The sequence below is a fragment of the Apodemus sylvaticus genome, chromosome 18 (assembly GCF_947179515.1).
Source record: "Apodemus sylvaticus chromosome 18, mApoSyl1.1, whole genome shotgun sequence".
In the NCBI taxonomy this organism is placed as follows: domain Eukaryota; kingdom Metazoa; phylum Chordata; class Mammalia; order Rodentia; family Muridae; genus Apodemus; species Apodemus sylvaticus.
In genome coordinates this window covers 6,068,239-6,093,781 of record NC_067489.1, presented here as the reverse complement: position 1 = coordinate 6,093,781, position 25,543 = coordinate 6,068,239, and the positions used below count along the sequence as shown (strand labels likewise).

Sequence of the window (25,543 nt, the reverse complement as noted above, 5' to 3'; positions counted from 1 at the left end):
CATTGTCAGAGCTGGCAATAACCCATGGGCTACATTGTGGTTCAGGAAATGGTTTGGGACAAGTGACTTTATAAACCGGTAGAGGCCAGTTTTCCGTGTGAAGGCCTGATAAGGGGACTCACCAAGGTGCTGAAGCCAATTACATTCAGAGCATGTTTCAGAGCTGCAAGTCTCTCCTTGTTCAGAGAACGCTCTGCTGTAGACACATCTTCCCGCATGCCTTGGCTCATATACCTGTTAGGATAAATATGTGGTATTATGGCTTGGCTTGGAGTCAAGTGCTGATGGTAAAAGGTTACCTCATCGATACCTGATCTCTGTCATAGTGGAAATCACCTGGGCGTTGTGTCCCCAGGTGTTTACAAAGCTACTCGGGAGCACATGATGTTTCAGGAAAACAGACAGTTATTCCAGCACCAGAATATCATCACACTGCAGATACAGGACTCACCTTATCTGAACCCTTTCTTGTGAGGGGAGACGGTCACCAGCATGCTATGAACTTCATATAGGAAGCTGGCAGGTGTTGAAGCCGGCATTGCAAGTCACATTTGCATGAAAGATGCTTAATATATACTAATGTATTATCCCTGCTTGCCAGTAGCATTTAATTTTAAGGTTGCTGATTGATTCCCTTTGCTTTACAAACACCGAGGCACTGATTACCAAATGCAGCCATGCCAAAAAGCTGAGGACACCAACCATAGAGACAAATGTCTCCTCCAGGAAACTCATCGGGAATAAGTTAGGTACTCAAGGCAGAGACAAGAGGAGAGCTGGCAACAGCATAGCTAATGACCTGAGTGTGCATGCATGGTGCTTCTAAGTGTGGAGGAAGCGGGTAGGCACCAGGAGGGAACGCTGTGGAGAAGCAAGGCTCCCTCAGGAGAGCCAGCAGCTAAGTAAGAATGGGCCCAGTTTGCAAGTAATGCCCATGTCCCAGGAACTTGCAGAAACATGTATGAAGTGACACAAGATTACTCACACATGTTGTGCACAAGATACACAGAGCAAGGTGAGCAAGATGGGAATCTAGGGTGAGCAAAACAAAGATTGCCAAGGCAGGAGGAGGAGCTAGGGTCGGTCAGCAAGAGGAGAGAACCCTGGGAGGCGGGGTAGAGCAGAAGAGGGGCACCCTGAGCTAGAAGCAGAAGGGAAGAGGGGTGCTCATGAGATGAAGTGACTGAAAGAAGAGTGCACTGGCTGGGTGTGTGTCATCTTGGTACAGGCTGGAGTTATCACAGAGAAAGGAGCCTCCCTTGAGGAAATGCCTCTGTGAGATCCAGCTGTAAGGCATTTTCTCAATTAGTGATCAAGGGGGGAGGACCCATCATGGGTGGTGCCAGCCCTGGGCTGGTAGTCTTGGGTTCTATAAGAAAGCAAGCTGAGCAAGCCAGGGGAAGCAAGCCAGTAAGGAACATCCCTCCATGGCCTCTGCATCAACTTCTGCTTCCTGACCTGCCTGAGTCCCAGTCCTGACTTCCTTTGGTGATGAACAGCGATGTGGAAGTGTAAGCCGAATAAACCCTTTCCTCCTCAACTTGCTTCTTGGTCATGATGTGTTGTGCAGGAATGGAAACCCTGACAAAGACAAGGAGGAAGGCTAGGTGCAGACAGAAGTCAGGTTAAGGCTGTGCAGGGAAGAGGCTGGGCTGGGAGGAAGCAGTTAGGATGCTTTGTATCTGGTGTCAGTGTTCTTGGGATGTTAGATCTGGTCCACCCACCAGGGATCATTATAAAGGGGATATCTTTGGGGAAAAAGCTTCATGTTTGTATCAATCACACCAAATTTAACATAAACTGTTAATGTTTAAGCCACAGCCATAGAGATAACAGCTATGACGGAGCATTTACCTTGTGAGTACAGGTTGTGGGGTCAACACCCAGTTAATAAAAATTAAGTATAAACAACAAACATCAGGGTGTGGTCGCACACACTTAGAATCTCAGTGCTTTGGAACTGAGGCAGAATATTCAGGACTTCGAGTCTAGCTTGGAGTAACTAAGATGTGAGAGGCTAGCTCAGATTACATGAGATCCTGTCTCAAGAAAACAATCAGCCAAGTGGACATGAATATAACGTTTCTATCCAAAATGGAAGGACCCTTGGCTTTCCTGTAGTATCCAGAATGATAGCCAAGAAAGGTATTTCATAATTCCCAGCAGACTGTGCCTCATCACGAGGTAGCTGGTGATAAAAAAATTACATGTTTATATTTTATTTATTAAAGGTAGTAATTTTCCCGTTGACACCTCTCATCATGAGACCACACACAAAGGCACAAAAATATTGAAAAGTGTTCCTGGGAAAGTATGGAAGCTGAGTATCTCCAAGGAGACTTGACTCTAAGGAACATTTAATCCCCACTTTACTCTGTTAATGTGGAGTGAGCATTTGGGAAACTACTCTCATCAGAAAGCTACCCCCAGCCCCGTTCTGCATCATGGTGACTGTGGGGCGATTGTGCTTTCCACATACGAGAGGGTTTCCTGGGTAGGGCGGGGAGAGGGAAATCAGTCAGCATGTCAACCACTGAAAATACCCTGACAATAACTGACAACAGTTAAGTCACCAACTGATCCCAGTACTATAGGGACTTTCTGAGACAGTCTTGCTACGTGGAGTAGCTTCTGCCACAGTCTCACCATTCCCTCAAATGGAAGGAAAAGGGGACAAGCAAGGCTTTTTAAATAGTAATTTTCCCCAGTCAGGGATCATGTGTGTCACATGACAGTGGCCTTTGCAGATTCTGTTACCTTTAAGGGGATGACTTAGAGTCGTGCTTGGATTTCCCTGTAGTTTACCTCAGCACTTGACAGACTTCACCCCACCAAGCCATCACGGCAGCTCCATGCACCCTCAGTAAACACATCTGGAACAGACTACTGGCCTCTAGCTCAGCTCACTAATCAATGTCCACTCAGTCCCTGGAGCTCCAACCTTCCCACTCAGAGTTCAGGATCTTCTGTGTCACCCACGAGTGACAGCCATGCTCTTATAGCAGGACCAATCTACATTGTCATCTCTCTTATAAATTCACATATAACATGGTACAGAGCCACTCAATGGCCACATCGGGATATTAAAGCTAGCCCCTTGCTGAAAGCCTTTATGTTTCAAGACCGGTGGGTGAGGAGAACATTCTAGATGCTACTTTTCCCACAGGACTGGAGAGTGTCATTCTCTCCAGACTAGATTCTTGGACTTTCTGCTCATACCAGCTATTGTTGCACTATCTGGACCACAGCTGCTAAGCTATTCAAATACCGCACCCCACACACATATAATATTATTATAATTGAATATTATATAACTATATATACTAAATTAACAATGATATATATTATATTTATATATTATGTTATATACTTATATATCATATACAAATAATTAAATATGTGTTATATTTATATATTTTTATATATATTATATATAAACATATATATACATAAAACATATATACATAAAATATAACACATATTTGTATATTACTATATATTATACAATTAATATCTAATATTACTGTGAGCTATATCCATCCAGATAAAGGAAGAAAGCATTTTCTGGTTAATATCAAGTCATCCCTACTGACCGGAGGCTCTGTCTGTGAGGAGAAGTGGGTGCTTGCTTACACCAGAAAACTGCAGCAACGGTGAATGGAAACAGAGCCTTCCTAGGGGAACGTAGTTACCAGAAGAATGACTTAAGACAAACACTATTTTATTTTCTTTTAAATAAAAATTTCATAAGGCACTTTCTCTCTTCAACTCTCCCTTTCCCCCAACACCATCACGCCTGAGTTTATCCACTCCTTCCCTGCCTGCCTCTCCTAACTCCCTCATGTTAACCCGCTGAATTTGATTAGTCCTTCCCATATGCACTTGAGTGTGTGGTCATCCCCTGGGACACGGGTGTCATAAGCATACACACTCTCACCCACACGTGCTTCCCTTCATGACCATAGCACACCCACCCACATCTTTGCTGTGACTCTATCTATGAGAGATAGGAGGGAAGGGATTTAGCTTGGCACTTCCTGCTCTGTTAATGCCTTCTGGTTCTTCTTTCTCAGTGAATTTTTTGTTTGTTTTGTTTTGTCTTTTTTTTTTTTATCAAATATGTCCGCTTGACTTCCTCAGGTGATTATTTGTGAGCTATATATTGTCAACACAAACACATTCCCTCTACAATCGCATTCACATGCCATGTTATGATAACCACTTTTCAAATAATAAAAGCAGTGCCAAGAAAGTTTAAACCAAAACTCGCTGATGGGACTACAAGCCCCAGGATGTAGCTAATTACTTGTTGTTTTCTTTATTCTAAGATGTTTTGAACCACTCAGCTATATTCCTGCCCACATATACAAAACACCTTCATAAAATGATGAAGGATTCCCCAATAACAAACAACACTCCCAATTCTTTGTCTCCAGACATAGGGTGAAGTTTCAGGGGAGAAGGACTTCTACCTTAGAACAGATGAGAAGAGAGAGAGGGGAGGGGAGGGAAAGGGAGAGGAGGGAGGGAGGGGAGAGGAGAGCAGGGGAGGAGAGGGAAGCATGGTAATGTGCATTTAGAATTACAGATTGTGTGAGAGTGCCAGGCCACTCTTCTTTAGGAAGTTATCCGATAATCTTCTTTGTCAATTACAGTCATTAAAATGTTAACGAAATAATGAATGAAAATTGTGATTAAACTCAGAGGCATATTAAATGTCAAGGTCATCTTCAGTCTTCAAGCTTGGAATACCAAATGTTTCCTTAGAGATAAACTTCAGTAGATTCTTGGTCCTCTGGACTCCGGACATCTCCACAGTCCTATAGCGCCTTTTGGTCTCATCTTCTTATGTATCTTATCATGATCTATAGCTAAAGCATCAAACCAACAATACAAACCAGCAAACATTGACTTCCATGAAGACAACAACTCACAGCCACAAGTGAACAACAAAGTCCAGTTTTCAAATCCATGGGGCAAAGTTCTCATACTGCTTCCTTTCCTTCCTGGACACCAAGAGACAATGTCCTTAGGAAGAAGGGTTTAGGAGTAAGACGGATGGGAGGTGGGCATGGTGGGTCATTCCTTTAATCTCAGCATTCCATAGTAAGGGCTGGGCAGATCTCAGAGTTTAAGACCTACATGGAGAATTTCAAGATTGCCAAAGCTACATAGAGAAACCCTGTCTTAGAAAAATGAGGAGGGTGTTGATTGATCATTCATGGTTCAAACTTGTTCAAAGAAAGGTATCCAGATATGTCCAGATTTGGTGTTTGAGAGGGGGACATGGTGGAAACCAACCAAGTTTGGTAGACAGCAGGCATGGCGAAGTCCACCCTATGCTCCACCCTGAATTATCCTGGCTCAGAACTCTGGTTAGCAGATTTGTTAACATCCATTATTCCTACTACCTTGAATGTCTTTCTTAACTCCAACTTTTCTCATTATGAGAAATCTTGCTCACATGAAATCTCCACACTGTGTCATTAACTGGACGTTTAGCCATATAAGACGATGTCCACTTCAGGAAACCAGGCAGTGCAAGGCACTCAGAATCCTGATGGAGAGCAGTGGGAGTGGAGGGGCGATGTCTAAGTTGATAAAGAATTTGCTATTCAGTCATGAGTGAAGGTCACTGATGACCAGGGAAAGCCCAGACATGGAATCATGCTCCTGTAATCATAATGCCAGGGAGGCAAAGATTGGAGGATCCCGTAGCTCACAGTCTGCACAGTGGCTAAGCTCCGGTTCACAGAGAGATCCTGACTCAATAAAAAGATTAGGAGCAATGAAAGAAGATATTTGACATGGACTTTGGCTTCTATACGTGTGTGCACACATACATGAACATATATGCAGGTGTGTGCCATACACACCATACACATAGCACATTCACACACACAGCACACACACATACAACACATGTATACAATATGCACACTCACATAACACAACACACACAGCAATATACACAAAACACACAACACATGCATACAACATACACACCACACACAACACATGCACACAACATACATAACACATACACACACAACACAACATAACACACACAGCACACACACACACAAAACATACACAACACATGCACACAACATACACACAACACATAACATGTACAACACACACATAACATACAACACACACATAACACACATAAAACACACACAACACATACATACAACACACAACACACACACAACACACACACAATGCTGCTGATACTGTATTAACAGGACACTGACTGTTTCATCTCGTGATGAACCAGATCAGAATGTTAAATCTTAATGATGGGCTTTGGTGTCATTTCTCATTTAATACACACTACCCAGATCCAGGCCAGCCTGACAGGCTTGTACTCAACAGCTGTCAAAAGTGCCATTTAACCCTGGACCATCAGCTCCTCCTAAAGCCCCACGTACCACATCGTTTGTCCGTGCATCTGAACCCCCATCCCCACAGCCCCCCGTGCCGTGAATGGGCATGTGATCACATCAAATGAGTACTCACTCATCAACCTCGAGATACTGAATGTTGGTCAGCCAAGCATCCTGGACCAGTGAACCAGGATGCCCTACCCCATCACTAAATAACATGGAGACTTTAAAACAAAAAGAGGGCGATCTTTCTAGAGTACAGGTAAAACAGGTCTACGGTTCTCAAGGGACTGGAAGACCCACATAGAAAGTGAAAACTGGAAAGTTCATCCGAGGCACCATCCCTTGTCTTGGAGGCACACTGCTGATTAAAATTGATAAAGCATCAGTTAAGACAACAGAAATGGTTTCTGTATGGACCAAGAACTGTGATTCCTGGGGACCCAAAGGTAAGAGATGTGTGTAATTGCCCATATGTAGCAAGCAGGTCAGGACAGCCAAGAAAGAAGACCTGAGACAGGCACAGGACACATAACTTACATACTATAGAATTATGTGTTAGATAGCAGTGATTATTAAAGAATGAGAGGGCACACCAATATTTAAAGTGTTTCTTGGTTTGTTTAGACTCCGATATGCTGGGACATGTTCAGATGAAATCAGCTTAAACAAAAGCTAAGTGCATTTCAGCTGGGATGCGTTAGACACACTCTGGTCTGCAAATACATTGTCTCAGCTGTCACATTCTCTAAAGGTTGCAAGACCAGGGATTTTTCAGCACTGGGAGGGGGGGGGAACCCTGTTTACAGGAAGTGAACTTAGATTCATGCAAGTGCTTTGAGCAAATGTATTCTTTGTAATAATTGTATTACACAAGCCAGAGTAAAAATAGCCAGATAATAGAGTTATCACTTGAAACAATTAAGTAAAAGATTGAAAAATGCATCTCTAATCAAAAGAGTTCATCAGTTCACCTGCTGAGCAGGCTGGAGAAGGCAGACCTGGGGTCCCGCAGGCTCTATGCAAGTGCTGGGCTGCATTTAGTACAAGTTCACAATGGGCTATATTTGTGCCAAAGAATCCACAAAAATAGCTTATTGTATGAATGCAAAACTAAATCGGCTTCTACGTATTTAATAAAATTCAGTCAACTGAGCAAAATAAAATCAGTTTGCTTTGAATTAAAGAGGATATATTTGCTGTAACCAGAGTAACACCATATGGCATGTAAATTTCAAGATAATTTGAACTTCATAGTTATCATAACACCAGCGAGAGGATGCATCTCTCAACTGAATCCATGCCTGGAGAAGACTCCGCAAAGGAACAGCTGAGGTGCGTGTCTATTTCTGGGTTCTGGCTGTGTCTTTTCATGGTGTTTAGCCACATCCAGAGGACATGTTCCTTAGAGGATCAGGAACAAGAACAGGAGCCACAGAGAGGGAGAGCCGACTGTCACTGGGAGTCCATCCTAGGCCTCATCTCCCCCACTGACCACAAGCTCTGCTATCCAACTTCCTTTCACTCAAGGGTTTCAGATTTTGTAGACTCCAACCAGGGCAGGCCTTGTCAGATCACTTCTCCCTGGGAGGCATACACACCACGCTGTGGCTGTGTGCAGTTAAATAGCAGAACTCGATGTGGGGGAGCTCAAGTTGAGTAGAATATCCCACAGATGGACCCTCTTGGGAAGAGTAATCAGAAAGAGTAGCCTCTGAAACATGAGCTAAGATTCCTGAACACACCCTGAGACATGGGGCTCCTCCGAAGACTTCCCTGTGATCCTGGAGTCCTGTAAGGCCCTTCCTCAGTCACCCAGCATCTTGTGTGCTGCTTGTAGTGTTCATCCCAAGAGAGGCAAGCAGGCATACCCCTTATGTCAGAAAAGAGGGAGATGTCAGGGGTTAGGGAAACAGAAGTCAGAAGCTCGCGTAGCCACGTTTGTCTCTCCCAGCTCAGAGGTTGAGTTTCTTGTTCTGTTTCTTATTCCTCTCTAATCTGTATTTAATTAGCACTGAAGCTTCCTGGTCACCTTTCTCCTTCAATGACGCTCTCACATCTCAGTCACCCGATGCCTTCTCTGCTGTTTGCTGCGGCCACGCTCGATTGTTAATTGACCGAGCTCAAGCTCATAGGCAGCCAGCGTTTCATGGCTAGAGTGTACGGGGAAGACAGGAGCATTCATTTACTGATCTGACAAGAGACAACAAGGACAACACCTCAAGGGGCTGAGGGTGGATTGAGAAAAATAGACAGGCATCAGTGCAAGCTGCTCTGTTTACCATAGAGTGTTTGAACAGGTGAGTCCGTCACAGCGTGCTTGGGACAAAGCAGGCTGTCCTGGGTGTGACACACAGATGTTCTGCAAATCACACATGGGATGGGTCGTCTAGGGCAGGTGATGGAACCATGGGCAGTGCCACCCAGGGCCTTCTGTAGACATTGTAAGCATGTCATTTCTCATGAACATGCCAGGCTGATTTATTTACAAGCCTGTTCCAGTGATGTCTCATAAATGCACGGAGACATGTTAGAATTAAGCAATTATGCTGCTGGGGTGAAGTTTAGTGAGGTCTGTTTCTTGGGCTAATACAGGACACTTACTTGAGGCATACCTACTTGTTAGTAATAATCAAGCCCACCCAGAGACTCACAGACATTCCCTCAGAATTAATAGGCAGCACAGACCAGTTAAAACAATCCAAGAGCTTTACCTACTTAGAATGTATAAATAAGAAAATAATATCTTCAGTTCTTTAACTAGGAAGGGCATTCCCCCAGAATGCCTTGTTAGTCTAACCCTGAGTGGGATACTGTGGACCAGCCCACCTAAAACCACTGCCTTTAGAAAGGCAGCAGGCATCTGTGGAGGGAGGGGACTGTTTAGCTGCCCTAGGAGGCTGCACAAGTTCCTTAGTGCATAAGGGGTATTCTTGTTATTTGTCTACTTCCATCCAGTGGTTCTGTTTCAAATGGCCATGTGGGGAAAGAGCTATCACCAGCCTTGTTAGCCAAGGCTTGTTAACCAAGATGCTAGACCTCTGTGCTCTGTAAAACATCTGCCTGTGGTACCCAAGCAGACAGCAGTATCTACCCCTCCGAGGTAGATACTGATGGCTAGGTCAACATCTGCCCCAGAGGAGTCATAATGACAGTTGGCCCTCTCCTGTCTCTAGGTATTCAAACTTAAGTGGCACAATAGGTATCCTAAGCTGAGGGTTGACATAAAACAGTCTGGAGGACTGACCACCAAATGGAGAACTTGCAGGTCCCCAGCCAAGAACTTTGAAACATCATGTGTACAGGCTTCCTAACTGTTGCTGTGATAAAAATGTCCCAACCTAAAGCAACTTAGGGGAGAAAGTACCAGCCCCCAATTCCACATGGCTATCCATCACTGAGGGGAAATAAAGGCAGGAACTTGAAGCAGTTAGTTACATCTCATACACACAGTATTGAGCAGAGAGAAATTAATGCACACATGCATGTTAGTGCATGGCTCACTCTCTACATTTATAGAATCCATGATCCCCTGCCTAGGGAATGGTGCTGCCCAGAGTGATCTGGGTATTCCAACAACAATTAACATAATCACAATAACGCCACACAGATATGCCTACAGGACAACCTAATCTAATTTTCCACTGAGACTTTCTTTCCAGATGGTTCTAAATGCCACGTTATTGTCTCAATAAAGAAGGCCAACCATCGCACCATGCCACACCCTAAGTTACAGATTACGGAACAACCTCTTTGGGCAACTAGCAGGAGAGGTACCAAGCAACCACAAGAAGCACTCAGAACTTCACATAAGATGACAGGCCACAGACCATACAAGAAGCATGTTTAAGACTCCTGAGGAAATAAAATAGATTGGGAATATGAGAAAAGGAACAAGGAACATATTTGAGGAAGAAGAAAAACAGATTTTAAAAAGAGCAAAACAAAACCCTCAGAAGTAGATGGTCATGGAAATGAATATCCAGACATGGATTAAGCATGAGACACAGGTGCCAAGGAAATTACCCAGAGGTGGGTGCGGGTGAGACCGAGGTGACAACATCAAAGATAATCTGAGGAAGGAAACAGAGAGTGAGAAATGTGACATCCGCTTGAAGATGCTGGTGATGAGAGAGAGGGAGAAAGAGGCAGAGAGAAGTCCCAGACCCCTTATCTTTCAGGTCTGGTTAAATGGAGTTCACTTGAGGAGATGCTGACCAGCTGTCTCGAATGGCTTCAGCTTTTAAAACATCATGACCCTGTAGTAAGCTAGACATGATGCATGCATGTGGAATGGTGTTTGTTTCATCCTTCTCAGATGAAGAGCTTCAGCGCACAGAGCTGGGTCTGGGTTCTGACTCTTACAATGTGGGATGCTGGGCGGAGTCATACAGACCACACATGGCCACAGTGAACACCGTGAACCTATGAACAGAGAATGCGTATTGAACCTGTGTGTTCAGAAGGTGGAGGGACATCCTGTGACAGGTCAGCGATGGTCACAGAGCAGTAGGCAGTAGGCACACTGCTCTATTGGGGGAGGGAGAGAGGGGGGAAGGGGGGAGAGAGAGGGGGGGGGGGAGAGGGAGGGGGAGGGGAGAGGAAGGGGAGGGGGAGAGAGAGAGCACTCTTGTCTATTCACCAAAGAGGACACAGGAGTGTCACAAGGTGAGAGGCAGCTGGAGCAGAGCTGCTATGGCTGACCGGCCGGGACAACCCTGAAGACTGAGAGAAGGAGATGTTGATGGGGTACTTACAGATAAAAATGGCTGAAATAGTGTGTTTCAGAGTTTTCCTATTTTGGCAACTTCCAAACTGAAGCTCAAGGTTGTACAGTTTACAAGAGAGGGTGATGCCAAGCTGCTCAGCCTACAGAGGCGAGCAGGCTGCTCTGCAGAGGGAGTCCTGAGGGCAGGAAGAACTGCCTCAGTGCAGGCGTCATCCTTCAGTATGGAAAGAACCCTCGCAGGAAGAGGCCATATAGGTCCAGAAGGCACTGCCTGGCACAGACAGCTTTAGGAACCGCCCTGCCAGCTACCCTGTGGCCCTGTGAGCCTCAGAACAAGGTCCTTTTCATTCATAGCCCCACCTCAGCCAGGAACTTTTGATGCTACTCTAGGTATCTCCGTAAAGTATAAAAAACAAGTATATAAATAAAGCATTGTATAATAAATCATAAAGAAAATTATCATCAAATGTCTCCTTGGTACTCATTTTATCATTTATTAAAATGGAAAAGAAATATATATTGTAATGGGATAGCTTATTTATTTTTACATAAAACTCACCCAGTTCCCCAGGCCCCTCTGCACATCTTGAGTGTGGTATCCCTCTAATCACGTTGAAACAAACACATATCCTATCTGAGTGAATTTCATGTTTATAGCAGCACAGTGATTACTGGTTACATCAAAATATATCCCAAACTGGTGGCCAGGGATGCAGAGATTAGTCATAGCCTGTGAGAGCCTGTGAGCTTTCCTATGGCCCAGAAAGCTCAACCACAACAACAACAACAACAACAACAGCCACAATCACAACTAGGTAAACACTGGACAAAAGAGATGCGACACCTGTGTAGCAGTGTGTAGCACTTATGTCTCCAAAGCCCAGAGCAACCTGCCGACTGCAGAAGACTTCGCAGAGAATAATATATGTAAAATACCAATATGTACACACACACACACACACACACACACACACACACTCTCGCAGAGACAGCAGGATGCTCCACCTGGATTAGAAGATTTCTGCAACAGTCAGCCAGGAGGGAAAGCAGATAGAAAAGGCTGTGGGCGTGGTGCCTTGGCCAAGAAACCCAGCCTATCTGGAGAGACTAGAGAAGGAAGGCTTGGGGGGGGGGGTGGAGGGGATGGGGGAAGTGGCAAAGGGAGGCCACCTTCCAGCCTCACTGTGGGCTAGTGCCCGGGCCTGGAGACCCCAGGGCCTTGGGCTATCTTGGGCTATCTGCCTACCACAGACACCTCCACAGAGTCCCCTTTCCAGCAGCTGCACTGCCAGCCACTGCAGTCTCTTGGGTGACTCTATGCTTTGTAGCACAGATGACTGCAGGGAGCACAGTTGCTCCCCAGGGTCTGCACATCACGATGTTGCCCCGTGTCCTGGCCACCCAGCTTCTTGGGTGGGGCATTCCCAACAGAGCCCTAAGGTTGGCAGACACAGTGTGAGCCCTCGCCACCAGCACCATCACAGGCGTCACCTTCGCTGTTTGTGGTTACCCTGCCACGTGCTGAGTCCTACCATGGCTGCTGTACTGGATGATGTACACACGTCTAGGGTTGAGTGGGTTTACCCTCTTAACTTAGCAAAGGGTTGATAAGAATAAAACCCACCCCCGCTGAGGCTGCCTTGAGACAGCAGCTGGGGGAGGGGGGCATCAGCGTGACAAGCCTGGCCACCATTCCCCATTCCTTTCCTGACAATTTCTCCCCTGTTCCCCTATTTTCCCTCTTAATTTCATGGTCTCTGTTTATTTAAAGCCCACTGTGCTCTCTTGATGGGTTAAAGGAGATGTCCCTGTAGTCGTGGGAATATGAACAACTTGTCTGCAGTGTGTGTGGGGTCTCTCCCTCTCCTTCTCCCTTTCCCCACCTCCATCCCCTCCCCTTCTCTCTCTTTCTATCTCTCTGTGTCTCTGTCTCTCTGTGTGTCTCTGTGTGTCTGTCTGTCTCTGACTGTCTCAGTCTCTCTCTCTCTCTCTCTCTCTCTCTCTCACACACACACACACACACACACACCACACAGTTTAAGATGTAAACAAACCCTCAGCTGCCTGTTCCAGACGCTATGCCCGCCATGCCTCCAGGCCATCCAGCCAGATGGTGGTGAACTCTTACCCCTCTGGAATCGCAAGCCCAGATAAACCAGCCTATAAGATGCTTTATCACAGGAATCTAAGAGTGGTGCTTGTGTGTGCATGGGTGTGGCGCCTTCCTTTGGCGGTTGCATTGCTGAGCAAAACTGAGCCTCCCTCCCCCAGCAGCTGTCGGTTGCCAAGGGCTCCTCAGCACCCTAGAGCCTTCATGACCCACCCCCTCTCTCCACTGGGGTTTGTCTGGCTTGATCCTTCGCAGGTCAGTGCACACTGCCATAGCTATTTGGTGGCCCTATGCCACTGAGGCACTGAGCTGGGAATCAGGCAGGACAGAAGTATGTTCCAGACCTGGCTGTATACAGCTGGCACAGGTGTGCTGAGTCGTATGTCAACTCCATGCTGAACATCAAGGTTTGGTGTTTTTGTTTGTTTCTTAATTTCGGTCCAATAGTAACTTCCAAGTTCTGATTTTTTTTAAGTATGTAACTTTATCTTTACATGCACATGTGTAAACAGCATAACCTGATCCCAGAACTCTACAAAGCGATCCTGTGACCCACACGTTTGGTGTGAGACTGAGGAAGTCCCCTAAAACACACAGAATGAGTACACCAGGTCTCCCCACCCTACCCCCCCCCCCCATTTCAGGTCCTTCTGACAAACTCTTCTTCATTGTAAATTAATGAGTCTGACTACTTAAGGAAAATCTTTTCTTTATCTTCCGGCTAGCACAGAAACATGGTATATTTTACATCTCTCAGATGATGTTCAGGCCTAGGGCATGTGAGCAGACATTCCTACAAGAGTTTGAGTTTCTGTTTTTACTTTGGTTGTTGCTATCTTGTGACATGTAACATTACTCACATGGCCCAATGAGAATGGAAGAAGGGCCAGCAGCAGGCCTGGGGGGACTTGCTAAGAGCTCCTACCCAGCCCGCTGGGTCCCTGAGGCTCTAGTGCCTTTACACATTCCGGTTGCTCTACCATCAAAAGATAGCAGGAACAGGGGTTGTCTCTGACTACATCTCCTGCCTCTGGATCCCTTTCCCATAACTGTGCTGCCTTGCCTTGCCACAATAGAAGAAAACGCACCTAGCCTTACTGCAACTTGATATGCCAAGGTGGTTGATATCCATGGGAAGTCTCCCTTTTATTGAGGAGAAGGGGCAGAGGGATGGGGGGGGGGGCGAGTGCAGTCAGATGGAGGGCCTGGGAAGATAGGAGGGAGGGGAAGGTGTGATTGGGATGTAAAATAAACAATAGAAGAAAAAGATATTGGACTTCAGTAACTCAGATATGTCACTCATCATACAAAGCCCTGACTCAATTCAATCCAACAAGACTCTGGGCCTGACCCTGGGCAGAGCCACAGTGGGACAGCCACACAGACACGGGGAGGGACAACCCTGGAGTCCACTGCTTCCGTGGCCCTGAAAAACCTAACTGTTCCTTTGTGATCTTTTCATAAATGTGTGATTTCCATTGTTCTCTGTATGATGTCCATAGGAAAATGCTTCTCAGGAGCAGTGGTGATGGGGTGGCGGGCGGGGCGGGGCGGGGCAGGCACCGACACACTTGGCACTGAGTGGCAGCCCTTCATGCACGGAGTGGGCTGCCCTGGCCCACAGAGGAGAGAAGTATTTCTGCTCCCTCTCCCTGGGAAACCCGGTCTCCTTTCAAGTGCACTCAATGACTGAGCACGCAGCTTCGAGGAGGACAGAGCACGTATGTGCCACTGAACATGCATGAAGTGTGTTTACTGCTGCATATTTATGGGCTACAGGCAGTCCTCTGAGCTAAAGACATTGTTCTCTAAACGCTGCCCCACCAGTGCCAGCGCCAGCACCAGCGTCAGTGTCAGAAGCTCTGGCTCTGCTGCTACACGGTGGGTTCAGCTGACAGCTCTGTCAGAACATGAGCTTTGGCATGTGCTTACCCTGACAGGACAAAGGAAAGAGGTCATCCACTGTGCCCCATGACACTGTGCCCCCAGGCTGCCAAGGCCTGATCCTGATTGTCACTTTCATTAGATTTGGGGTCAACTAGGAGTTGTGATTTTGGACCAGCTTTGGAGTCCCTTTCTAGGAAAGATTAACTAAGGTGTCAGGGCTCTTGGGTAGCACTTCCTAGTGGTAGCCCAGAAGAGGGCTGGGGTATGGACAGTGCCTACCAGAGCTCAAAGGAGCTCAGACTAATACACAAAGGGGTAGGGGAGGCGCCATTCATACACAGAAGGAGGCACTGCAGGCAGGGCAGTGTGGGTGCCCAGTGCAGGGCAAAGGGTCCCACTTGAAAAGTCTGGAGAGAAAGAAACTGCTACCATAACTAAATTGAAGTGAGCAGCCACTGCATTGACTGGGAATAGTCACTAGAATGACACTTTACTAGAACCACGTAACAAGATCTGAAAGGACATACACACATACACAGTCACACAAACATACAAGCACACATGCATACATGAACATATATACATACATATGCACATGAGAGAAACACAGAAGCACACATTCATACATGTATACATGTACACATACACACATATGAACATACACACAAATATACATAGAAACACCTACATATACACACATACTTACATATAAGCACACAGAAACACATAGGCCCACATGACATACATGTACACCCTCATATGCATACACACTCACACACACACACACACACACAAGCACGCATGTGCAAGCTGTGAACATGATCCTGTGAAATCTCAGTGGAACCACCCAGTAGCCCTGCCCTTGCCCCTCTTCATTTCCCAAAGCTAAAACTCCACCTACCTATGCAGTCACAGTCACAGCAGAGCAAACTGAAGTCCACTCTACAGTCTCTATCTATGTCCATCCCACACCCCATAATTTACGGACAATGAAATAGATCTATACTTCTAAGAAGTAAGTAGGGTTGGGGGGATTTCAGAGACTGAGAGATGGGGCAGAAGGAGGCAGGGGCTTCCTGCTCAGGGGTAAAGTGCATCTGCGAGCTTCACCAGCTAGTGTCCTGCCGGGGTCCTGTGAGGTGGCAGGCATCTGGAAGACAGTGAGAAAGCCTGTCCCTACCCTGTTCAGACCTGTGCTATGTACTAGGGTTGCCCTTGGCTTTACTCTTAAAGCAAAGCTCATTGTGAAATCCACATTTTTAAAAGTTAGTGTTTTCATCCCTGGTGGACCTGGGGCAACATCTTCTCATCACAAAACAGTTTAGTCCTGAATAAAACCTCCTGAGTCTTCCCGGACAGATGTGTAAGGGCTCTGACTGCCGGGGTCTCAGCTCAGCTCAGACCATGGATGAGCAAGCAGGGGCCAGGTCTGGGTTTTCACCACCGCGTAAGTCATAAGCCAGTGTCCCGTTCTCTGAACGTTTTGGGTTTGGAAATAATGAGTACGTGATTAAGAACAAACCCCCGTACCCTGACCGAACAGCTAACACCGCCAAGCCCGGGATTAGTGCTGAGCTGTGTTCTGACTCAGGACGACTTTCTCTTTCCATGGCTGAAATGCACAAGCCCACTAGGATTCGGCAGGCTGGTCCTTTTCACTTAGTGAACTTCAGTAAACTTTCCCATATCTGAAGCCACCACGAGTCAGTCAGTGGAGGTTCCTGGAGGGCGGTCAACAATCCTCCCTCAGAGACATGGGGCTTGCTTTGTGGCCATGCATACATCGTGCTTTGATAAAATCAAACCATACAGCTTCTCCCCTACCCTGCCCCCCAACAACTCTCTCTTATCCACATGCTCCTCTGTTTGAGTTAAACTTGCTATGTTCACTCTATTTTTATATAGATGTGCTACAAATAACCGTGATAAAATTACAAGGAAGCATGCTCCCACCATAGATCACATGACCTTTGACCTTTCCCAATCAAATGTGAATTTTCCCCCCTAGAAATCTCACCAGAAATTCCATTTATGCTAAAAGATGTGTTTAACCCTCTTGGGTAATTCTTGTGACCCTTAGTTTATTATGTGAATTCTCCCTCAAATTTGACACAGTGTTTATTGATGTCCAAAATATGGTGGGGGAAGAGTTTAAGAAGTTGATTCTCAGGCCAGCTAGTGGTGACGCATGCCTTTAGTCCCAGCACTTGGGAGGCAGTGGCAGGCAGATTTCTGAGTTCGAGGCCAGCCTTGTCTACAGGGTGAGTTCCAGGACAGCCAGGGTTATATACAGAAACCCTGTCTCAAAAAGACAAAAAGAAGAAGGAGGAGGAGATGGAGGAAGAGGAAGAGGAGGAAGAGAAGGAGGAAGAGGAGAAGGAGGAATAGGAGGTGTAGGAAGAGGAGGAACAGGAGGAAGAGGAGGAGGATGAGAAGGAGGAAGAGGAGGAGAAGGAAGAGGAGGAAAAGGAGGAGGAGAAAGAGGAGGAGGAGAAGGAGGAGGAGGAAGAGGAGGAGGAGAAGGAGGAGGAGGAAGAGGAAGAGGAGAAGGGGAGGAGGAGGAGGAGGAGGAAGAGAAGAAGAAGAAGAAGAAGAAGAAGAAGAAGAAGAAGAAGAAGAAGAAGAAGAAGAAGAAGAAGAAGAAGAAGAAGTAGTTGTGGATTCTCTTCCCATGCTGAGCACACAATCTGAGATGAGGGGGGTCATTACCCACCTGAATACTGTAGCAGATTTTGACACAAGCCATTGAGGATGGGACAGCCAGGCATGCTCATACCAGCTTTGCAGTGCTGGCTACAGTCCCTAGTCAATCCATCCTCACTGTGGTGACATCAAAGGTGACTCTTGCTACAGCTACTGAGAGTCAACAGAGCCCTGCAGGAAGCTCTCAAAAGCACCCAGTGCCAACAGCAAAGCCAACAGCAAGAGATGCCTTTAGGCATAATGAGTTCATCCACTTAACGCTCATGTAGAAATCTCACTTTTTAAGACACAGTCACATAATATATGCAAAGACACTTGTTCAAAACTTCCATACATAGCTGCTTATTGAGTGGAGTGACTCACAAAGCCTTGTGATACCACCTGAAAAATAATATTCAAGCAAAAAGCTACACAATGTAACTAGTCTGGAATAAAAACAACTTAGTAACTTAGTCTTGAATAAAATTGCATGAGTCTTCCAAGATAGATGTTCAAACTTCCAGGGTCTGATCTCAGCTTAGAACACATGGATGAGCAGGTGTTGGCCAGGTCTGGGTTTTCACCACCACATAAGTAGTTTTCACACATGGGTCTTATAAACCATCAGGTTTTCCCTTACATAAAACTGTGTACCTGGTTGGTTGATATTGTTCTTCCTGTGGGGTTGCAAACCCCTTCAGCTCCTTCAGTCCTTTCTCTAACTCCCCCATTGGGGACCCTATGCTCAGTCCAATGGTTGGCTGCAAGCATCCGACTCTGTATTTGTAAGGCTCTAGCAGAGACTCTCAGGAGACAACCATAGCAGGCTCCTTTTAGCAAACCTTTCTGAGCATCCACAATAGCATCAGAGTTTGGTGACTGTATTTGGGATGAATCCCAGGGTGGGGCAGTCTCTGGGTGGCCTGTCCTTCAGTCTCTGCTCTGCACTTTGTCTCCATATTTGCTCCCATGAGTATTTTGCTCCCCTTTCTAAGAAGGACGGAAGCACCCACATTTTGGTCTTCCTTCTTCCTGAGCTTCATGTGGACTGTGGATTGTATCTTGGGTATTTGGAGCTTTTGGGCTAATATCCACTTATCAGTGAGCACATAGCGTGTGTGTGTTCTTTTGTGAGTGGGTTGGTGGGTAGAGGAACACCCTCATAGAAGCAGGGGGAAGGGGGATAGGAGAGGGAGTTTCTGGGAGAGGGGGAAACCAGGTAAGGGGATAACACTTGAAATATAAATAAAATAAAGAAAAATAAAGAAAAAAAAGTGTGCCTGAACAAATGCTCATAAGTCGTGGAGTCATGGAGAGTCACCTTTAAATGACACTGAAGTTTTTCTTTACCTTGGGAAAAAAAAAGTCTGTGAAATGTCTTCAGATTCACCTCAGCCCTGCTGGTAACCACTCAGCAGAGAACACTTCCCTGGGAGTTAACTGCTCAGCTCTCCTGTGACAGGTGTTTGCAGCCATCACAAGTTCAAACCACGGTGACTCAGCGCTCTTTCTCTCAGAGCAGGTGAGGAGCAGGTCACCTGCTCTCAGTCAAATGACTGCTTACCAGCACAGTTCAGAGCCTGACCTTTGCAGAAGAACGTTAGGATGCAAACCCACAATCCCACCTCTCCATCATCAGTCAACCGGGATGGGGATTAAGGGTCTCTTTTCAGATTTAAAAGCCTAAGTTTCCCGAGGCTAAACCCACAGATCATTTAAAGTGATTTGAAGACTAGCAATGACTGCATACGCTGCTTTCATTAAATCTCGATTTGCAGGGCTATAAATTATATTTATCTCCCGCATGTAATATAGTATGCACAAAAAGAAAAATGCAATAGTATTTACATAAGAAATAGGAGACAAGGAAAAGAAAAACACAGAAGAAAGCATAAACAAAAATGAAAGTTTGCTTTGGCCTTGGCTGGCTGGTCTGGTCTGTGTCCCTCTGAGGTGTGGGGAGAGCGCCCTCTTGTGGGATCCGCCGTGCATGCATTCTGCCTAGTCACAGCTAGACACAAGCTTTGATAAAGGCTGTTTTCATGAACTGGAGAGATGGGTGCCTATCCCCGCCCTGAGCAAGCTCTGCAGTTAGGCAGAGGTGCTGTGTTCTAGAGAGCCTTCCTGTGCTGTAAGCAGGGATGTGTGTGTAGGTGGACTTTAATACTGATGCAGGGTCTATCTGCATTTGTGTGGGACTTAGAATACCTCACAGCATGCACATAGCTGAAGTTAAAGATGCATCTGCGGCACAGATGCTAAGACCACAGGCAGAGACACTGGTCCTTTAGCCTAACAGTCACAGAAGGCATGCTAAGTGTAAAGCCCCTGCAGGCCCTGGACTTCTGCACAGGCATCTTACTGCTTCATGTAGATAACAAGCTGTTCTCTGGGTGTGAGAAAGGGACAGGCAGCATTGCAGGCTGCAGGCTGTGGTGGTCTGCACACTAGACACAGCGTACTTCATCAACGTCTTACTAGAGAGAGAGAGAGAGAGAGAGAGAGAGAGAGAGAAAGAGGGAGAGAGAGTACACATGTGTGTGTGTGTGCCAGTGTGTTTGTGTACCCATGTGTGTGTGTGCTGGTGTGTGTGTGTCTGTGTGTGTGTGTGCGCTTGGGGAGGGAGAAGGAGAGAGGATTGTGTTAATTCAGATGAGGCTTGTTCGGTTTAAGACAGAGGTCAGCAAGTTTGTGTAGAATACGGGGGCAAGCAGATATACCCTGCAGCGCCCAGCACGGCACCCCGCCCTCGTCCTCATGTGACTAGCAGCCACTAGCTGTTCATACGCATGTTGATAAGACACCTGCTTTTTTGCAGGTTGCCCAGATCTTTGTGGCTCCTGAGCACCCTGCTAGGGCTCCTCACAGGGACACCCCAGGTGCATGGCTCTGTAGCAGCTTTAGGGCACTGTAGCCTCTCTTCCGAGAGATACAATCATCTGATGTATCTGTGCATGAAGTCACCATTGAGCTCCCTGTCCCACACTCTGATCACACTGTTGTCCCCCTTGCTGTATCTCAACACCACACATTGCCTCTAACCCCTGGGACTTATCCTCAGTTGTCCAGGATACTGCCCCTAATTGCCTGCATGGACTCAGTAGGTCTTAGGTCAGGAGCTGTCTGAGGTATCCCCTCTCGTCTGAGATAGCCATTGGCTGCTGCCTGGCTCCCTGACATGACTTATCCCGGAATCACTCTGATGACTACACACTCATGTATCACACTGTCCGCACAGAAACACAACAGACTAAGCCAGACAGTTCAACGTAGAGAAGTAGTGATGAGCTGGAGATTCCGTGTCCCAGCAGCCGCGGTTCTAGGTAGCATTCACTCCTTATAACTTCTAATTTTCATCCAAACACAAATCCATCCCAGTGCTGTGTGGGGTCCTGACTGGCTTCTGGCAGGAGGGAGTACAGAGCCAGTGTTCCTCAGGTGACCCTCTTTGTGACCTCACATGTCACCGTGACTGCATTTCCCCAAAGCTTTGACCTTCCATGAATAACCACCACCCTTGATTTAGAGCTGAGATTCCTCTTTTCCTTGTGTATACAGTGACTACTAGTGAACGCTGACTACCTGCACCATGGCCCGGCACGTTAGAAGACAACAGCAGATCAGACAGTGTGCCCCAAACAGCTAAAGGCACTGACATGTTTACAGAATGCTGCCTGAGGCGCCATACCATGGGTCAGCACGTCATTAGAACTGTGGTAGCTCACAATATTCAGGAAACCGTTAGAAAATCTTTAGTCACTCACCGGTGCGAACAGAAGTTACTAAGGTGAAGTCCACATTTTTCTTCTGTGGATAACCCATCCATCAACCAGGAGAAAATCAGAAAGCTGCCCTGGCCAGGAGGCTGAGCCACAAGCCTGGACTTCTCCAGCATATAAGTGGAAATTCTGGCTGGTTAGGAAAAGAGACGGGATTCTGTTAAATGGCATTGTTAATTCAATTTCCATAAATTTACATGCTAATTAATTATAAACCATGACAACGTAGCTCTTTTATCCATCACAGACATTCAAAAAAATAGGAAGAGACTTTATTTTCTACATTAGCTTAGGCCCTTCAGAGATGCTCAGCCCAAGACCTCAGGAGTTCAGAGCCCCGACTCCTGCTGCCACAGCCTATATGGTCCCTGGGAACAGCTTGTGTAAGATGTAGTTAAGTCTGAGGGACTAGAACTGGTCTGTGCTCGTCAGAAAAGTTCATACTTTATATAAGAGCTCACTCTTTGTCCAGCAGTCCTATCCCTTTAGAGAAATGTGCCACTTGTGTGGAAGATCTACCCTTATTCCTTCACACAGGATTCCCTCTGTGTTAGTCAGGGTTCTCTAGAGAAACAGAAGTGAAAGAATGAACACACACACATACATATATTTATTACAATATATTTATTATATAAATATATTTAATACATATATTTATTAGGATGGCTTATAGGCTGTGGTCCATCTGGTCCAAAAATGTCTACCAATGGACGGTCCAAGCAAGAGTACAGTAGTTGTTCAGTTCACAAGGATAGATGTCTTATCTGGTCTTCCTGATACACCAGAATCCCAAAGAGGTAGGCTCTAAAGACAGCAACGGAGAGAGACTTGCTAGCAAGAGCAAGAAGGCAGAGCACAAGCCGCCTTCTGCCATAGCCGTTATATAGGCTGCCACAAGAAGGATGACCCAGATTAAAGGTGGCTCTTTCCACCTCAAGAGATCCAGATGACAAGTGGGTCTTCTCACTTCACACGATTTGATTAGGAAAAATCCTTTGCAGGTGTATCCAGCCACTTGTGTTTTAGGTAGTTCCAGATTAACTAAATAGTAGTCAACCAAGAATAGCTGCCATGTCCTCAGTCTGCAGTGTGTGTGTGCACAAACATGAGTGTGCACATGTGTGAACATGTGTGCATGTATCAAGTGTGTGCATATGTGTATGCATGTATGTTGACATGTATGTTGACATGTGTGTCAAGTACATGTGCATGTGTGTGCCTTGCATGTATGTGTGTCACATGTGTGTGTGTGTTTTATGTGTGTGCCTATGTCTCAAGTGCATATCTTCATGCTGATCTGACCAGGGAGAAGTCTAAAGTTGAGATCTTATAGTTTTCATTCATTTTTATTTTAAAAACAAAAAAGTTTGGTGATTTTTCTACCAGATCTTAAGTGTGAAATAAGTTACAGTCAGGAGAGGGTGCATTTGTCTCTGTGCAGGTGTGCCACAGGTCACCACCTGCCCTGTCCATGGTTTTCTGTGTCAGGTAAGAAGCGCCAGGTAAGAAGTGGAGGCTGAGAGGTCCTGGTGCCTCTGGCCTTGGACCTGGGCTGATGCACACACTCTCCTCCCTGCAAAGACTTCAGCTTCAGTTGAAGCACTGATCAGATGCCAAGTCACGAGTGACTGGAAAACCCTCATCTAAATTCCTAAGCAGGGTAATTATTAATCATGCTAGTTAGCACATCTCCAGCAGTGAATTAAATTGCTTGGGATTAACGGGTTCTGACGAGCAAGATTGAAAGAAAACAGCATTTTGAAAGAGCATCTACATGCAAACTCAAACACAGGCGGAGCAGAGCCAAAGCAGAGAAGAGGCTGCGGTGTCTGACGTGAGCCAGGAGGTCAGGGAAGCAGTGGAGCTCTGGGTGTGAGAGGTTCCAGCACTAACTGCAGCCAGGCCACCAGAAAGGGCCCCTCAACTGCCAGCCTGACCTGAACATGTGTGTTTCAAAACAGCTTTTGTGTTGAAAATGGTCTTAACCATAAATGTGGGTGTCACCCTTCAGGGTTGTCTCCAGACATGTACATATGATTATAGTTCTCCACGTTTGTTTGTACCTGTCTTAGTTAGGGTGTTATTGCTATAAGGAGGTGCCATGACCAAGGCAACTCTTATGAGGACAACGTCCAATCGGGACTTATAGGTTCAGTGGTTTAGTCCATTATCATCAAGGTGAGAACATGGCAGCGCCCAGGCAGACATGGAACTGGAGAAGGAGCTGAGAGTTCTACCTCTTGATCAGAAGGCTGACAGGACAGATTTTCTCACACTGGTCAGATTTGAGTATCTATATAAGACCTCGAAGCCCTGCCTCCACAGTCACACACTTCCTCTAACAAAGCTTCCTCCAATAAAGGCCACACTTCCTGACAGTGCTGTTCCCCATGGGCCGAGTGTATTCAAACCACCCACAATGCCCAATATTATGAGTAAGCACAGTATTTCACAGAAACAGGTCAATTTTTGTTCATTATTAAAGGAACTAGAAGACAAGAGTTACTCTTCTTCCTAAGACCTCCGAAGCCCATCTCTTCCCGCCTGGCAGACTCCCAGAAGACCGTGGGCTCCAGAGAAGTCAGCCTTATTGCCTGTGCCTATCTTCTTACTTCACAGCCTGGGCTCACTCACGCTGGGGTGAGCAGTCATCTACCCGTGAGCCATCATGGCGAGTGAGGGGAGGGGAGGAGCTCACCTGGGAAGCCATCCCAAGCTTTGTGCTGCTAAACCTGGTGTGTGTGGCCACTGTGTGCACCTTCAACGTCATTTCGCCCATCTTTAGTAGGAGGACAAGAACAAAGGCCATCTCAGGATCTCTCTGAGTTCCAGAGGGTTCCACTAAAGACACACATGACATCTCAGACATGACATCTCCTCAGTGCTGGTGGGCACCTTTATATTTTAAGCCCATTTCCTTATCTCCAAAGCCAAGGCTCAGGCGGGATCAATGAAAGCGCCACACTGAATGCATGTCCAAGAAAACATGTGATCCCAAGTAAGCCAATGACGGGATGCAGGTGAGGCCTTCCCTCTGGCCACCTCTCTCATTCAATTGAAATCAGGACTTGACAGAAAAGTGACAGGAACAGCCCCACACACTCTCATTAAAACAAACAAAAATAAAAAGTACCCCCAAACTCTTAATTTTTATGTTACCCAAGTAGGTCACACAGCCATGGCACACTGGAGGCGTTTCCTACAGTGAGTGGACTGTGGTTTTAACTGAATTTGATCTGTGGTTTTTCAGTACAGAGAAAAGGCTGAGAGTCAAGAGCTTCCCCAGTTTCATGCCGGGACTCTGGGTCTACATCCTGGGAAAGGCGTGGCCTTCCCACTGATGTGAAAGTGTAAGAAGAGAGAGCTGTGTTGACAGGTCCCTGCTCAAGCCAGCCCATAAGGCTTCACAGTGATGATCATCTCTATGGTGTGGAAAAGGAAAATGATTCGAAGAAGTCCACAGCTCAAAATTTGGAAAGGAGAGCAGGGTCATGCCAGGCTCCAGTGGCTCCTAGCTAGTTCCAGGGACCTTGGGCCTGGGAATTGGGTCTGCATTGCTTTTTGACCTGACTAGTGTCTGAGTTTGTACTGCAGCCACACAGGATGTTCTAAACTATAACCTTACAGATTCCTGATGCCCATTGTCCTTCACTTGTAAGTTTCATGGGAAGTCACTGTTCTGAAGGAAGCTGTCCCCATGCCAATGTGTTTCTGTAAGAGAGGGAGTCTCTTTGTTTTCTGGGATGTGGGTGCCTATTCCCACAGTATCTCCATCAGTCTTTTGTTAATGACATTCTGTTGACAACCAGGCCAATCCAAGGCTCTCTCAGAGGCCCCTGATGAAAGGACAAAGGGACCCTAGTTCTGTACCCTGACCAGAAGCAGATCTGACAAGGTCTGGTGTGGGCCTAGGGTCAGGGCCCTGAAGGAATCTGATTCCTGGGAACTTGGCTTTTCACCTGAA

At 46.3% G+C, this 25,543-nt stretch overlaps 1 protein-coding gene across 2 annotated transcripts in view; it reads right to left on the bottom strand.

Annotated features, from left to right (window-relative positions):
* The window catches only part of Myo16 (myosin XVI), a 366,311-nt gene that overhangs the window by 202,042 nt on the left and 138,726 nt on the right, over window positions 1-25,543 (bottom strand). For both annotated transcript variants that reach the window (XM_052162641.1, XM_052162640.1), the window contains exons 15-16: window positions 21,565-21,712; window positions 123-234 (exon numbers count right to left, since the gene is read on the bottom strand). In XM_052162641.1, coding sequence (XP_052018601.1) covers window positions 123-234; window positions 21,565-21,712 — 260 coding nt within the window. The remainder of the gene's footprint in view (window positions 1-122; window positions 235-21,564; window positions 21,713-25,543) is intronic.